General features: G+C 42.6%; 2 protein-coding genes across 2 annotated transcripts in view; one reads left to right on the top strand and one right to left on the bottom strand.

Moving 5' to 3' along the window:
- Window positions 1-2,211, top strand: part of gtf3c2 (general transcription factor IIIC, polypeptide 2, beta) — a gene marked incomplete at its 5' end in the record, with an annotated part of 59,238 nt that extends 57,027 nt beyond the window's left edge. Inside the window, one exon of the mRNA XM_080745059.1 lies at window positions 1,900-2,211. Coding sequence (XP_080601185.1) covers window positions 1,900-2,106 — 207 coding nt within the window. The 3' untranslated portion in view covers window positions 2,107-2,211. The remainder of the gene's footprint in view (window positions 1-1,899) is intronic.
- Window positions 2,212-10,961: 8,750 nt separating this feature from the next.
- The window catches only part of slc30a2 (solute carrier family 30 member 2), a gene marked incomplete at both ends in the record, with an annotated part of 32,266 nt that continues 26,085 nt past the window's right edge, over window positions 10,962-17,142 (bottom strand). Inside the window, 4 exons of the mRNA XM_080744185.1 lie at window positions 10,962-11,107; window positions 13,738-13,872; window positions 14,826-14,931; window positions 16,921-17,140. Of these exons, the coding sequence (XP_080600311.1) occupies window positions 10,962-11,107; window positions 13,738-13,872; window positions 14,826-14,931; window positions 16,921-17,140 (607 nt within the window). The remainder of the gene's footprint in view (window positions 11,108-13,737; window positions 13,873-14,825; window positions 14,932-16,920; window positions 17,141-17,142) is intronic.

Genomic DNA, 17,142 nt, shown 5'->3' with positions numbered 1-17,142 from the left:
GTTTTTGGGACATAAACAATATAGAAATACTTTTTAAATGCATGGTGTATCACCTTTAAGCACTTGAACTGTCAAATACTTAGTATGCTCTTCTTTTCCCTCTAAAAACCTCTTTGCCAAAAATAGCCGATCTACAAGCTCGAGGCGCTGCGAGGCTTGTAGATCTGCTATTTTTGGCTAATGTTCCACTCAGAATAGGGATGCTAGGGTTCAAATGGTTAATGTATAAAACATGATCCTATCACACAAAGATTTGGAGGACCCCCTGTAGTAACTCTGAGGACCCCCTAGGGGTCCTGGGACCCCCTGTTGAAGACCCCTGTTCTATTTCCTGCAATATTTGCAACAATCCACCGTCTCGACCGTCCTGTGTCATGAATTTGATGATGTTCTAATCTTCTAATTAACCGTGTTGAACCTGCAAAACCTGTCGTTTTTTTACCCATTTAAAACTGGGAAAGCACCCGTGTGTCATTTTAGATTTTTGCATTGGCTATTCAAAAACAGCAGATATACAAGCTCACAACGCATCGCTTCGTGTTGCACTGCGAGCTTGTATATCTGCTATTTTTTTAACATTATTAAAGAATCTGTGTGAGAACTAGTGATTTAGAAGGTATTTTGTGGAATCAGCCTCAGGTCTTAATCTCAGGGCGGATTCACACTGCGGTCTCGAGTGCGAACTCGAGGGTACTTGGCAGATGTATTGATAGTGTGAAGCATGCGTACTGTCCTCAGAAACGCCGGCCCCGAGACCACCTCCGGAGGTAGTTTCGAGTCCGCTTGATGCGTCCTCGAGAACGGTGCGCTGCAATGTGAAGCTACCGTTCCATGAACAAGGAAGTAGTGATGCTTCTGCCAGGATGAAAATAACAAGGATCGGTCCGCGACGTCACTATTAAGATACAACGGATGCGCCAGTGACGTTACTGTTGTGCGATGATTACAGACGGCTCTACATTTATCATGTTTCAAAGACAGTCAGCAGCACACACTGCTTTGGTTGTGTATTGTTGTTCTGTTATTGTTAAAACTTTCATTTCATTTCTTTTTATCACTTTAATATTCGCTCTAAATTCTGACAAGATAGTCTTCTTCTGTGACGTGACGTTTTATATCTCCCAAAGCCCCATGGTCAACAGGCACACAAATACAGTTACAGTTGAATGAAGTGCACTCCAGGGAGTCCAGGCACAGGAGAATTTTGGCCAATGTGAATGCTGGTCAGCGGGGACCAGGCAACCGTTTTCGGGAACAGTTCAAATCAATCGGACTGCAGTGTGAATCCGCCCTTAGGCCGGCTTTACACTGCCACTGAAATCTAGCCTGAATCAGATCTGAGTCACATCAAAAGTGGAATCCGATTTTTTTTAAATACGGTAGTCTAAATCCAGACAGGTCACATGCAGGTCACATGAAATCCGTGGTTTCAAATCCGATACATATCGGATCTGAGAACATCTGACTCAGTCTGAAAGCAGCAACCACATCCACCCATAGAGTTATATGCAAGTCACATGCAAGTCACATCAAACTGGCCAAGCGTCACTTGCTGCGCGACCCGAGCGCGTCTGTAAATTACATCATTACAGAGCGCAAGTATTTACTATTTGATTACAGCGCACTGAGCACATGAGAAAAACAAGAGATAAGAGTCATTACGCCTACGTCGTTACCACGGTAACCAAAGCATACATGTCGCTGCAGGGCAGCTTTGGGCTGACGCTGTCTGAACGCACAGATCAGATCTGTGTCACTTGCAAATGCTGTGTGAAAACTCGGGCCAAAAGATCGGATTTGACAACCAAATCGGATTTGGGCTGGATTTGACTGCAGTCTAAATCCAGCCTATGTTGCACTGTTTTAAAACCTCCTTTCTCTCACCCCCCCCCCCCCCAGGTTCGCTTTAACCCCAACATGAGCAGCCACACCTGGCTTGTGTCGGGCGGCCAGGCAGGCCTAGTCAGACTCCACTGTCTGAGGAGCATGTCCAGAGAAGACACCAAGAAGCTGCTCACCAAGTGCAAGAAACAGTTCAAGGACCTCTACTCCCCACAGGCCCAGAGCCACGACACAGAGACTGTAACGGCCGCCCAGCCACTATAGCACTATTTTAGAGCAGTGGTTCTCAACCTTCTCAGACCGGGACCCCCCAAAATAATCCTATTTTAACTGGGGACCCCTCCCACCCTCACGAGCACTATAGAGTAACACTTTGTATAACACGGTTCTCGCGTTGCGAGGCGTTGTGAGCATGTAGATTGGCTATTTTCACAATTTCTGCCTCTAATATTTGGCAATTTGGCCAATTTTTACTTAATACTTTTTTACTTTTACTGTCATTTTAGGGGTATTAAAAAGTCCTTATTATTGATTGTCACTTTAGAAATGTGCAGATACCCTCTATAGTATACCATGCTCTATACACTTAAACGTTCTGCTGGTTTGTTTAATTTTTAGTGAGAAAACAATGTTTTACATTATAAGTTAATCATCTGGGGACCCCCTCCAAAATAATTTTCCCGACCCACAGGTTGAGAGCCACTGTTTTAGAGCTACAGTATCACTCTGACGTGTCAGAAAGTGGTTCTTATTTTTTGTTTTGTTTTTATCTCGCCCTTTGGGTCTGCAAGACGGAAGGATTTTCGGTATGTCTGTGAAATGTTAGTTTTTCTGCCTCACGTCAGCCTTGTTTCATTTAAACATTCCCACTCCATAGGAGTCGGGAGGAGGGCACAAGATTGTCAAGAATTCATTTGTTCAATTTCTTGTTTGGTTTTATTCGTTTTTAGGGTGCTTTTTCTAAGAATGTCGTTTGTGTGAATAAATTATCTAAGTGAACGTAGCCTTTTGGTCCCACATTTCTCAATTTTGATCTTGATTCTTTTCCACCCAAAAGTTAATCATTTCATCAGGCAGGACTACTTGTTCCACCCATCTGTTGACATTGACCATTATGACCCAAAAGCTAATCATCTCTTTGGGTCAGCCTACTGATCATAATTTCAGAAGGAGCGAATACATTCTCCTTTCCGGCACCTGCCGCGGAACTGCCGCGGCAGGCGCCGCGCACGCCGCAAGGACCGGCATTCGCGCTGCATCGCCGGCAATGTGACCGGCGGCCGCTGCACAGACCGGCAGTTAGACCGGCAGTCACGCTGCGTCACCGGCAGTGGTGAAGCCAGCCATTAGGAAAAAATTCAAAATAAAATGTCGGCCTTCGTTCCATTTTGGGGGCTGGGTGGCCAACAAAGTATATCGTCACTGTCAGGCAGAAACCTTGTATCTCCAAGTTTCAAATGTATAATTCTTTTCGCAAAGCAAAGCCCTGCTTCTTCATACAAGGCTGTTACACAAAAGTAGTGAAAACAGCAGATCTACAAGCACACAACGCCTCGCGGTGCGAGGCGTTGTGTGCTTGTAGATCGGCTGTTTTCACTAGTTTAAATCATTTTTAAAATGATGAATACAAAACAAACGGTTTTGGACATACAAGGTTTCCACCCGACAACAACGCAATATAACTCATGTAATTGGCCCACTGGCTTGTCAATTGTCATGATCTGTAATGGCAAATCTTTGAGTAGCAGCAGCGCTATAGAGAGAGATCTCTCTCTATAGCGCGCAATGAGGGCCTCTCCAACTCTTTTTCCCGGGCTGAATCAGGGGCCCAGCATGTCCCTGGATGATGTATTTCAGAATCAGCAACTTCCCTAATGTGATGCTGGTGTAGTCAAAGTCCAGGAGCCCGGGCCGAGCCCTACGGGTAAGTAGCTTGATGAGTGTGTGTCTGTCTTTAGACAGAGTCTGCTTAGGTGAGGTTACGCCTCATTTAGTGGCAGATGACCTGGAAGAGAAAGGAAAAACAAACTCCATTTAGTCACAGCTAAGAGCATCAAGTCAATTGAAATAATCAAGGGCCTGGCTTTGCCACTGACTGTGCACTGACTCTGCTTTATCTGACGATAGACAGCCAAATACTGTCTTAAATCCACAATATGTCGCTTTATCGTTGAACTGTGAACGTTACAGCACTTGACTGGAACAATCCTACAGATTGCGTTTGCGAGTTACAGTTATGGCAGGCAATATCAAGTTACCAAACGCGCACACACGTGTGGTGTGGTTTGTTTGAGTTCACATAGTGAATCCAGCTTCTTCCATTTTCTATGTACAATATGTATGCGTGTAGGCTGCTGAAGTGGTTTTCAAACATGCTCAAGGCACACCAATGGTCACAATCTCACCTATTGGTAAAAAAAAATGCCCATCTACAGGCTCACAACATATCTCAATGCAAGTTTGTGTAGATTGGCTATTTTCCCTTTTTTTCTTTTTTCACTTTACGGGACACCAACTTGAAAGTTTTTTTCTTATAAAGGTTTTTATAAGATGTGCGTCTGTATTGTGAAATGAGTGAAAGAAATCACTCATAGTACTGATATACTAAATAACAAAACTAATTCTAAACATACTTGTACTGTACAATATGTACAGAGCCATAATAATGTGTGGTCTTCTACAAAATCCCAAGGCACAGCTAGACATGTAAACGGCAGGTAGTATCCTACACACCAGTACACCAGTGTTCTTTATATACACTCAGAGGGCATCAGTAGACTGTTTCTCAAACCGTTTTTTCATGTCAAGGACCTCCAAAAAACATTTGGCCACAGATCCCCATCTGAAAATAGTGGTTAAACAGATTTTTATGCTACATTAACTAATTTCGCCGGTGACCCCTTGAAACCACCTCGACCACTGGTCTTCTCAATAGAGTGAAGCCGAAATCACCATGCAGAAGTGTTGATTTCGTCGACTAAAACTATGATGAAAAATGTTTGTCGACTGCGTTTTTTTCACTGACGAAAACTAAATAAAAACTAAGCTGTGATGACTAAAACTGAGACTAAATATATTGACAATTTCGTCAACAAAATAAAAACTAGACTAAAACGTTAGGGAGGGACTAGTGGAGAAGGGAGTCATTTGTCTCAGGTGTTGTGTGCTGAAAATAGCAGATCTACAAGCTCAGCGCGACCCGTTGTGAGCTTGTAGATCTGCTATTTTCAGCACACAACCAAGTGTAAAATCAGTCATTACGATGCCTTCAAGGCCTGCCAAAATACATTTTAGCTGACTAAATCAACTGTAGATTTAGTCGACTAAAAACGTATGATATTTAGTTGACTAAAATTAGACTAAAACTAAAACTTTTCAGGTGACTAAATTATGACTAAAACTAAATGACATTATATTCAAAAGACTATGACTAAAACTAAATCAAAATTTGCTGTCAAAAACAACATTGGCCGAAGCATGTACACTTGTACAGTATTCATGATAGTGTTAAGTGGTGGGGGTATCTCCCTTCCCCATCCTGTTCTTGTTGACTCTCCATGGTGTAATTAGTTCCTTCTGTACCCTCCTGAAGACCTGCCACAAAGATGAACGATACCGCAGTGCCATCACTGACACTGTTAATTAATTACTACACAGTCTGTAGAGCATAGTAGTATGGCATATGAATACATAAAAACAAAACTCAACCAGTAGTTCTGAAACTTCTTCCTGCCAATGACCCCCAAAATGATATGAATTTGAAAAAAATGTTTTGTGCCATGGACACACCCAGAAGAGAAGATTTATGTTAAAAAATGCCTCTTTACCCACTAAAAGTGATTGCAATACCCATCATGCATTGTTATGGGCAGGGTAACCAATCGGTCTCATTGTAGAAAATATTCAAGATTTGCATTATTTAGGCCTAGAATTATTGAATGCTTTAACCAGTGAAAAATAGCAGATATACAAGCTCACAGCGCGGCACCAAGTGCCGCGCTGCGAGCTTAAGTAGAGAGAAATGAAGTAGAGAGAATAGAAGATCTATGATCTTGTAGATCTGCTATTTTCACTATAGGGTCCGGGCAGACCGGAAACATCTCTTTTGGATCTTGTGCTAAGATGTTTGGGAACCACTGACTGTACTACACTGTATCTAGACCAGTGTGGTTCTCAACCTGTGGGTCGGGACCCCCCAGGGGTTTTTGGGGGACCCCAGATGATTAACTTAATGTGCAACATTGTTTTCTCACTCAACAGTAAACAAACCAACATAAAGTTTAAGTGTATACCGGTAGATTGGGTATCTGCACATTTCTAAAGTGCCAATTTAAGGACTTTTTAATACCTCTAAAATGACAAATTAAACATTGGCCAAATTGTCAGATATTAGAGGAAGACATTGTGAAAATAGCAGATCTACATGTTCACAACATGTAGATCTGCTATTTTCACACTAGAACCGTGTTATACGAAATGTAATGGCTCAACTCTTAGTGCTCGTCAGGGAGGGGGGTCCCCAGTTCAAATAAGATTATTTTGGAGGTTGTGGCCTGAAAAGGTTGAGAACCACTGATCTAGACTGTGATATTTTCACAGTGCAAACTGTTCAGTGTCCATCCAAAGGGAATTGACACACACAGACTATTCTACAACTGTCAAGTAAAGTCACCTTTATTTATACAGCACATTTTAACAGAAGTTGAACCAAAGTGCTTTCCAATCAAGTTCCATGACCAAACCAAACTAAAAGAAAGCTAACCAAAAGCCAGAACTGTAAAATATATGAAACATAATAATTTTTTTAAATCAACAGCACCATGTTAAAAGATAAAGATAGACTCTATAGCAATGATTACTTTCAGAATTTAGAGCTGTGACCTTTTCCACACAAAAATATCAATAAGACTTACCAAAAAATTGTTGAAATAAATTAAGTTAAAAGTTAAGTACAATGTAAGTTAAAAACCATTAGTGTATTTACACGAGTATACACAAAATCATACACAGGAAATACAGGATATTTGGCATATTTACAATAATCACACATTTTACAAATGTCACAGACTGTTGACAGTACAGTACAATACAGGGCATTCTCAAAAATGACACTTCCATTACAGCAGACAAACAGGAACACGGATGAAGATGTATTTAAACATCACCGTCTCTTCAGGGATGAATTGGAACACTGCACTCCATCAGACCTGTCTTACACTGTAGCCTTCTGTCAGATTGGAAGTACAGTGGTCTATTAGTTTAGTTTTTTATTTCATATTTCAAAAGAAAAAATAAACCTAATTTTACTTTTTAAAAAGTGGAAAATATATAGGACAGGATCATCATTGTGTGCTTGATTGGCAGTTGATGGGGGGCTATTTTCACTGATGAGTAGAACAACTAACAATCATGCAAACGTTTCGTCCAAACAGAGTGTCCACCGAAGATTTGGTTGACCTTTTTTAGAACAGTGCACGGTTCTCAAACCTTTTCAAGTCAAAGACTCACATGTGAAAAGATTTTGTGGACTCTCCATACAAGATCCGTCATTAAAAGGTTTTAAAAATATTCCAAAATGTTCCAACAAATTTGCCCAATTTGTTTTATTTTTTATAGCAGATCTACAAGTTCTACAAACATGACCTGATCAGCTATTTTCAAATAGCCAATGTATATAGCATTAAAGTAGTTAAATCACTCATTTTGCTGTGGACCCCCCTGGAACACCCCCAAGACCCCCTGGGGGTCCCTGGGCCCCACTTTGAGAACCAGTGTTTTAGAATGTACAGTACAGCCGTCTTTCAACCACGAATTTCGAGAGTAAATGACAACATCAACACTTGACAGACAGCAGGCAGAACAACACTACTAGAATGGTGACTGACTGGCTGGCTGGCTGGCTATTTGCTAGGTTGGCTTTCCACATGGCTGTGGTTAGTATATGTTAGATGTGTATCACTGCATTGTACAGCAGTGGTTCTCAACCGATGGGCCAGGGCCAACTAGAGGGCTGTGATGATATTGAAGGTGTGCCCCCAAATAAGTGGCAAACATTAATAGTAGGACAACTTTTTTACAACAAGGGTTCATATTTTAGATAGTCATCAGAGAAAAGAGAAGATGAGTGTTAAAATGTTTACATTTACTTCTTTCTGTAATTTTAGTGATTTAGATTTGCATGCATTTCCCCAGGTTGGGGGCATGCATGCAAGTGGCTAAATGTGTATTTTTAAACACAATAAACCCATTCCCAAGATGCACTGCAATCTTTCATGGGCAGATGTGACTTATGGGGCTGGTGTAAATAGTAACAAAGAAATTGCCAGCTTATTGTGTCTAAAAATACATATTTAGCCACGTGTACGCATGCCTCCACCCACTGAAATCAAAATGCTAAAATCTCTAAAACAATAGAAAGCAGTAAATGAAAACATTTTAACACTCGTCTTTTCTTTTCTCTAATTACAATCTAAAATATGAACCCTTGTTGTAAAAAAACAAAGTTGTCCGATACAATATGTCATGGTTACGTAAAAATGGTAATTCATTTGAGTTGTCATACTCATAGTGCTAAATAGGAACTTAAAGTATACAACGTTCTGTTGATCCAAACGATTGACGGCTCATAACGTGCTCTGAAAATGCTTTTTGAGACTTTGAAGTGGGCCCAGATTCAGAAAAGGTTGAGAACCGCTGTCCATTAACGTACAACAATAAAGTGCTGCAAGAAGCCCCAAAAGACTAAAGTAAAAGTTCCTCGATTAAAAACACCACCACTTTATAAAGCATGCGTGCCCTGCTTGTTGAGGACCAAGTCTTCCTCCAGGCCTCTGCTGTTCTGTTCCAGCTAATGAAGCAGTAATGCATGAAGAAAAAGAAGCCGATCTTCCCCAGCGTCTCTTCTGAACTTTAAATAATTTTTGGGATTTATGTAATGTCTTTAAAAGTAAAAAATATGCAAGTAGGCTACTGCACTTAACCTCACCATTACAACCTTACCAATTCACACTAAATAGCTTGAATTACATGAGAGTGTTCTTTTAGGCCACATATTTTAAATGTGCATTAGCCATAACCTCCCCCCATATATACCGGTACGTACCATTCATATTTGGTCAAAGTGAAACCATGCTACTGTGTCCCATCAGTAGCTTCCAATAATACAACCAGCCAAAAGAAAAGTCTGAAATGAAAATTGGAATACTTTTTTTTAACACTAATTCTGTCATTCGATTAAAGGCTCATATCCAGACATAGACAGACAGGGAGGAGACAGACAGACAGACAGACAGACAGACATACTGACAGATAGATTTACAGATAGATGACTGGATTAATGATGGTTATGGTGAAGCCACAGTGATAGAAGATCATAGACGGATGGACAATACTGCAGCTGCTGGAAGATAGTGGACAGTGCGATGGATGGATGGATACACAGAACTGAGCCTAATTGTCTGACTGGAGAGTGGAGACAAGAGGGGAGTAAATGATTGTGCCCTCTGAGTCGAATATGCCTTTGACAGAGAGTTGGCGGTCGTGGGCAGCCAGGATGCTTCCTCACACTGACACCGATCCATTTCCAAGCGCGGCTCCTCTCACAGCCCTTGTCCATCCACAGCAACATAGTGCACCATTTGGCAAAACGCCTCTCGCTGAGACGCACATTAAAGACGGGAGAGATGGAATCAACAGAATTCTAATTGTCTTTCCTCCGAGTTCTTGTACATCAGTCGATATTGACGTATTCGCAGCTATTACATCCTAGAGCAGCCGCAGTACCGGTGCCCATTGCTCAGGCGGAGGCGTGAGAGGAATGATGGCCAACTCATAACTTTTGCCTTTTACTCCCAACAGTACAAATAAAGCAGGAAAACAGCAGCTGCCCACTATTGAGGCTTTTTGTCTTCTTCTTCTTTTAGTTATGGCCTGGCGTGCACAGTTTAAATTACTCTCCCCTTTTTTGTGTGGTTCATCAAAAATGGCAGTTTTGCAGACTTGATGTCAACAAGACAGAATTGCACACGGGACAATTTCCTTCCCCAAACAATGGAATGTAACCTGCACTCCTCTTTGGCTTTTTTACGTTTTTCTTTTTTTTTATCAATAGCATTTAACACTGAACACGACACACAAGCTCGTGCTGATGGACAGGTAAGAAGTCAAACACACTTTTTTTCAGCATATGGCATGCTGCTGTCAATCTGTATCGAATTGAATTGAAGTAAAAAACAAACAAGAGCTAGCTACCATGAACACACAAACAATAAAATAACAGCCCGGATATTACCATCATCCCACACTAGAAATCAGATGATTAAAGCGCCACACTGTGTTGCGTCCTTTGTTTTCTTCTTGAATAACGCAAATATACAGATGATGTTGACCACACAAAGATGCTTTGGGAGGAACTCATCTCTCAGGTCAGTCCAGTTCTCTGACAGTGTGAATGAGCTGGAGCCAGTCTAGTCTAGTCAGTGTCAGAGTGACGTGTAGCAGCAGCGTCTCTCGTGGGCAATGCATCCTCCATCCAGGGGACGTGCTGGGCCCCTGATTCAGCCCGGGAAAAAAGAGTTGGAGAGGCCCTCATTGCACGCTATAGAGAGAGATCTCTCTCTATAGCGCTGCTGCTACTCAAAGATTTGCCATTTCAGATCATGACAAGTGACAAGCCAGTGGGCCAATTACATGAGTTGTATTTCGTTGTTGTCGGGTGGAAACCTTGTATGTCCAAAACCGTTTGTTTTGTATTTATCAATATTTATCAATATAAAAACGATTTAAACTAGTGAAAACAGCCGATCTACAAGCACACAACGCCTCGCACGTTGTGTGCTTGTAGATCTGCTGTTTTCACTACTTTTGTGCGACGGCATTGTATGATGAAGCAAGGCTTTACTTTGCGAAAAGATTTACAAATTTGAAACTTGGAGATACAAGGTTTCTGCCCGACACTTACGATTTACTTTGTTTGCCGCCCAGCCCCCAAAATGGAACGAAGGCCGACATTTTATTTTAATTTTTTTCCTAATGGCCGGCCTGGACCAGGCCGGGAATGAACTGGCCGTTTGGGAGTTGTCCCGCTTTTCCCAATGGCCAGCACGTCCCTGCCTCCTCCATCAGTCCGTGGGGTCCTGACACTGGCTGCAGTGGGCCATGTCCTCTGCGTACGGCTCCACCTGGATGGTGGTGCTGTGGAATCCAAACTTGGTCTGAAGCAGTTCCGTGGCTTCCTTCAGCACAGCATTGGGGTCGGCGTTCTCCTCTGACAAAAAGAAAAAGAAGCAGAAATGACCATCGAAAACTTAACGTCAGGTTATTGGTGAAAAACAAATCACACCCAATGTGAAGTGAGCGGTGGTCGTGCTTGCATAACGTCTTCAATTGGTAATTGGTGATGTAATACAGGCTACACACACACACATTGCTATGGCAAAACGCTGAGGAAAAAGACTAGGATATAGGTCTAGGATGTAATTGGTGATGTAATTGCGACCGAAGGTCGCATATACTCTGAAGAACCATGTCGCTTGAGTGACCTTCCGTATCCTCGTGACCGTCCTTCCGTATCCTCTGTGATGTCAGTTTGATGTCAGCAAGTTGTGACATCACTTCCTGTACAGGGCGGCTACACGAAATGTGGATAACACTATATATGGAGATAGTCCAGTCCATCATGTCATATGGGACTACCGTCATAGAAAGTAGCCTAGGCCGGAGTCAATGGCTGTCTGTCTGACTGTCTGTACAGGAAGTGATGTCACATGACATACTTTTTATATATTATGTAAATATGGGGGCGTCTGTGTTAAAAACGTTTCGTTGTCAAGCTCAACGTTGGGCATTTGGACCTATACATGGAGAAATGGAGCGAATCTGTTTGGCCTAAACATGGAGATGTGGAGAACACGTTGACAGTATTAGGCCTGGATCCAACTTTAAGTCGACGCACATGATTCCAGAAGTGTAGTGCTTATTCGCTCTTGTATCAAACCGGTACTCGAAACGTACTTAGAATTTAACATATTTTCTAAAGTAAATATGGGGGCGGCTGTGTTAAGAACGTTTCGTTGTCAAGCTCAACGTTGGGCATTTGGACCTATACATGGAGAAATGGAGCGAATCTGTTTGGCCTAAACATGGAGATGTGGATAACACTATATATGGAGATAGTCTAGTACATCATGTCATATGGGACTACCGTCATAGACAGTAGCCATTGTTAGGTCGGAGTCAATGGCTGTCTGTCTGACTGTCTGTACAGGAAGTGATGTCACATGACATACTTTTTATGCCCATATATGAGTCCTTCTGTACCACATCTCCATGTTTAGGCAAACTCCACACAGAAAGGCCCTATCGCCAACCCAACCTAGGGTGTGAGCGATAGGGCCTTTCTGTGTGGAGTTTGCGTGTTCTCCCCGTGTCTCCTAGGGTTGATACCCTCACAAAAACATGAACAAACTCCCCCCAGAATGACAACAACTAGAATCGTCAGAGAAACGCTGTGGTTGGCCAGATTGTCAAGAATTGGCGCGACCTCGCCCTTTAGGGCGAGGTTGCATGTCACCCTGAGGTCGCATTCCACCCTCGGGTGTCTTACTAGTATGGCTACACACACACACATTATTGCTATGGCAAAACGCTGAGGAAAACACATTGCTATGGCAAAACGCTGAGGAAAAGTGGCTACAGACACACGCACAGCCACTCTATGGAGCGGTTTACCACTGCTCAAAAACTACAATACCTTTTGTAGTGTTCTATCTGGGTACCATTGGGTAAGCTACACTGTGTAGCTTACCCAATGGTACCCAGATAGAATTGTAGTTTTCTGTAGATCCCTCATCTGGGGGTAATGTCATAATACAGTATTTGCAACCATACTGTATGTCTAATCATTGTAATCAAATAGATACTTCCCTAGATGTTCTGAAAACTGCCTGGTCGGGGGACTTCAGTGCTATCTTAACACTTTGTAAGCCACGGGGAGCCCCTTAATGTTAAAACCGTAGTATATCGCACATCCCAGCAAGGAGTCTCAGCCACGCCGTACTTTCCCGGACTTTGTCATTAAAACCGGAATAAATGATTTTGATCCGAAAATCGGCGATCGTCTAACCTTCCCTAGTCACCGCTCGTCCATCGGTGGCTCGTGGCTGCTCTGACATGAAACAGAAGTGACTCTCATGGCCTCTCCTTCTTCAGCCTTCCTTCCTCCCACCCACTTGTTGTTTGGACGTTAGCACTAGCAGAGCTGGAGTGCTAGGTGCTAGGCTATCCAAAGTGGACACATTGACTGTTCAGTCACTCCTGGACTATATGCATGGATCGTTATGCGCGTGGATCGCGCACGCGAAACGCACGGGGAGATTGATGCTCGGCCAAAACCACCACTTTATCCCAACGGAGATCGAGAAAATCACGGTGAGCTAATGACCTGGGGGGAAAGAAAAGAAGAAAAAACAACGGCGCTGTCCAAGAAGGAGGGGCGGCGGGCTCATGTTTATAAACATAATATTATGTCTCAGATCACAATACAATAATAGAAATTTCACGGCTAATCTACCAACCACCATTCTATTTCGGACGGCAAAGGGTTAACGGAGGAGCAGTGGATGGCGGAACAGGAGTGTGTGTGCACTCATGGTCTTATTATACAATTCAAGATGTTGCATTGTCTCCATCTTCACATTACGAGGATAGCAATGTCCACCAATGTTTTCAAATAAAAACAGCTTTTGTTGTCTCCGCCATGCCTTTCGGCATGGTGAGAGTATGTTTTCACCCCTTAGGGCGTCTTACTAGTATTGTGTTGCTGCTACTTTTACGTCTAAGTCAGAAATCTCAGTAGCCTATTTCTTCCACCACTGCCGGTGTAAAACAAGGTCTTACCTATAGCCAGGTGAACAGAGATGACAGGCTGGCCTACAGTCAGGTTCCACAGGTGCAGGCAGTGCATGGCTTTCACCGCCTTCAGGGTCAGAAGAACCTCCTTCACAGAGTTGAACTCGATGCCCTTTGGAGCACCTGGATATCAAAGAGGATGAAAAATTTATCATTTCCACATCAACAGCAGCTTGTCTGATGGAAATGGGTATCAAGCTTTTGTTACATGAGTATAAAGAAATATCTTTTATGTGTATAGGCTTAATTATGTTGTTAAAACAACTATCTTGTCACACCGCTATTTCGACAACAGCCAGGCAAGGAGCTCTATACGTAGCTACCATCAGAATGTTGAACACTTTCCTTTGACAGTTTCCGCCATTATGTTGGCTTCCTTCATGTGGAATAGTTCCCTATGCCACCTACTGTCCTATTTTAAGTTTAACCTTTCTTCTTTGTCTAACCTTATGTGGACTATGTCACAAGCATATAAATGTACTTCACCTCTGCTATCTTTGTTTGACCTGCACCTTACAGTATGTCTCAGCTCATGTACTGTACTGTATATACATGCATGCTACGTTTTGCACCAATTATGTCTAACCTCATGAACATACCTGATCCTTTTTATGCTAAATGTATAAATGTACATAGCTCTGATCTATCTTTGGACATTTATTTCCTATGCTTTTGCTCTGGCTCTCTCTATTATTATTTTTTTTTTAAGATTTGTTTTTTGGGGTTTTATGCCTGTATTTTGATAGGATAGTAGACTGACAGGAAATGAGGAGAGAGATGGGGAATGACATGCGGCAAATGTCGTCCGGATCGGGAATCGAACCGGCGATGCCAGCAGGCATCATAGCCTAGTATGTGGTATGCGCCCTGACCACCAGGCCAGCAGGCGCCCTCTCTCTATTTTTTTTTTTTTTACAGAAAACTGGATGGAGCTTATTTACGCCAGTAAACCTGTGATGTGACCAACGTGCAAATGACAGCAACATTCAAAATATGTATCGCGTGGGGCGGTCGGTCGGGCGGGCGTCTGATTTGACACGCTGTCTGATCCAGACTTTTTTTAATTGATATTTTACCTTCCATGAGTATCCTGAAGACATCTCTGAGGATGGTGACCGTGGTGCACAGGACGAAGACGGAGAAGAGGAAGGTGCAGATGGGGTCTGCTACTTTATATTCAGGCTGCAGAGAGAAAGAGAGAGAGAGAGAGGAGAGAGAGAGAGAGAGAGACACAGAGAGAGAGGAGAGAGAGAGGGGGGGGGGGGAGAAAGGCCACAGGGAGAGAGAGAGGGAGGGAGCGAGGAAAAACGATGGGAGAGAGATTTTGTAGAGATTATGGAGGAAGAGGAGGAGTGCCGGAAGGGATGGTGAGAAATGGTGTGTGACGGAGTGACGAGGGGGAGAAGAGAGAGAGGGATGTGAGCAGGGGTGTCACACCAAACTCTGGGCCCTGGGTACAAGGATTCACTCACACTTTGTGCTTTAGCCCTATTCACGGCCCGCCCACTCAGCATCCCCCTGGTGCTGAAGTCACGTTTTGAAGGGGTAAAACCCTGCTAAGCCTATAGAGTTAACACAGAAATAGCAAATTGAATGCAATTTCCAAATAGTACAGTATAAAATACGGCTAGCATGAACAAGAACACAAGATGGTAAAAGGCACAAAGCGTTATAATTTACTTTACCGTTCGAAATAATGATTTGTTGGGTTTAAGTCCAGCTTATTTCTGTATTAATTTCCCCTTCTAAATTGACGTCACACCAGGAAGTTGCTGAGAAATTTGCTGAGTGGGCGGGCCGTGAATAGGGCTAATTGGTGCCGCGCTGCGAGCTTGTAGATCTGCTATTTTAGAAAAATCGTGAACATTTCTTTGAATCCTTCTAAGGTTTAAAAAAAAAAAAAAAAACCTATGTTTCCATGTTAGTGGTGCTCAAACTTTTTCATGTTAAGGACCCCCAAATATTTCGTTTCATGGATTCAGAAGCAGAATTTGAGTTGCAAATAAAAAATACATATATTCAAACTTTTCATTCAACTTTTCAAAAATAGCAGATCTACAAGCTCGCAGATCTGCTATTTTTCAATAGCTAAAGTATATAAAATAATTAAGGTCCCTCCACCTTGGGCCCTAGTAACTCCCAAGTCCCACTCCCGACACCTTCATGTTACAAACAACTTACACAAAACATTAGTGAAACCCATACATAGTCTGGCTATATACATACACTATACTATAAAGGAAAAGAATACCCCCAATAAATCTGCTTCAAGTAGCAAGTGAGGGGTCAAACTAGGGGGTTTTAATGATGCTGAATCCATTGCAAGCATTTGTTTTGCATGAAAAACAATAATTTGGCTAAAAGCAGACCCAGAAAACTATGGATTAGTGATGAGTCATCACTTTTCACAATTGTGTGGGGGGACGGGCAGTCAGCAGGTGGATTCATGAATGTATATTATATAGACAATATAGACGATATTTTAGGCCAATAAAAAAAAACGATTTACCAAATTTCATACTTAACCCATTCAGAACGGGTACACATTATAGTGTATTGTTTTTCTATGCTTTAACTATTGAAAAATAGCAGATATACAAGCTCACAGCGCGGCACCGAGTGCCGCGCTGCGAGCTTGTAGATCTGCTATTTTTTTTAAATCGTGAAAATTTGAATATTGACCCGATTCTATAAGTGTCTTTTGAATCCCTCTAAGGTTCTTTTTGAAAAACCTATGTTTCTTGTCAGCAATCCAGAAAAGGTCCTTTTCACTTAACTGGAGCTCAGTTAGTCTGTTCTTGAGAGACTACTATGTCAGTGGTTCTCAAACCTTTTCATGTGAAGGACCCCCAAAATGATATGTATTTGGCCACGGACCCGCATCTCAAAATATTTAGTTCCAGGGACCACCCAGAAGCAAAATTTGAGTTACAATCGTTCGCTTTGAAAATACATATTCAAAGATTTGCACACATTTACATGACTTTTTCAAAAATAGCAGATCTACAAGCTCGCAGCGTGCGCTGGGAGCTTGTATATCTGCTATTTTTCACTGGTTAAAGCATTCAATAATTCTAGGCCTGAGCCAGTAAAGGCCAGTTGGCAGCACTACTATATAGTGTGTGTACAGATGCCATATGTCCAGTGCGTGCAGAAGCGAAAGCAACTGACCCGGAAAAAGATGATGGTTGCAGCCACCATGACGCCCACACTCTGCAGCAGGTCTCCCATCACGTGGATGAAGGCTGCGCGCACGCTGGTGTTCCCGTGGCCACCCAGCGTGTGGGAGTGGCCGTGATGAGCCACGGGACTCTGGCCGTTCTCGTCGATCTGATGGTAGCCCTCTCCGTGTGCGTGGAAGGTGGTGGAGTGATGGAGGATGTAGGCCATGCT

Source organism: Nannobrachium achirus (assembly GCF_963921795.1).
Source record: "Nannobrachium achirus genome assembly, chromosome: 16".
NCBI classification, from domain to species: Eukaryota; Metazoa; Chordata; class Actinopteri; order Myctophiformes; family Myctophidae; genus Nannobrachium; species Nannobrachium achirus.
The sequence above is the reverse complement of the archived record's forward strand: the minus strand, read 5'-3'. Positions and strand labels throughout refer to the sequence as shown.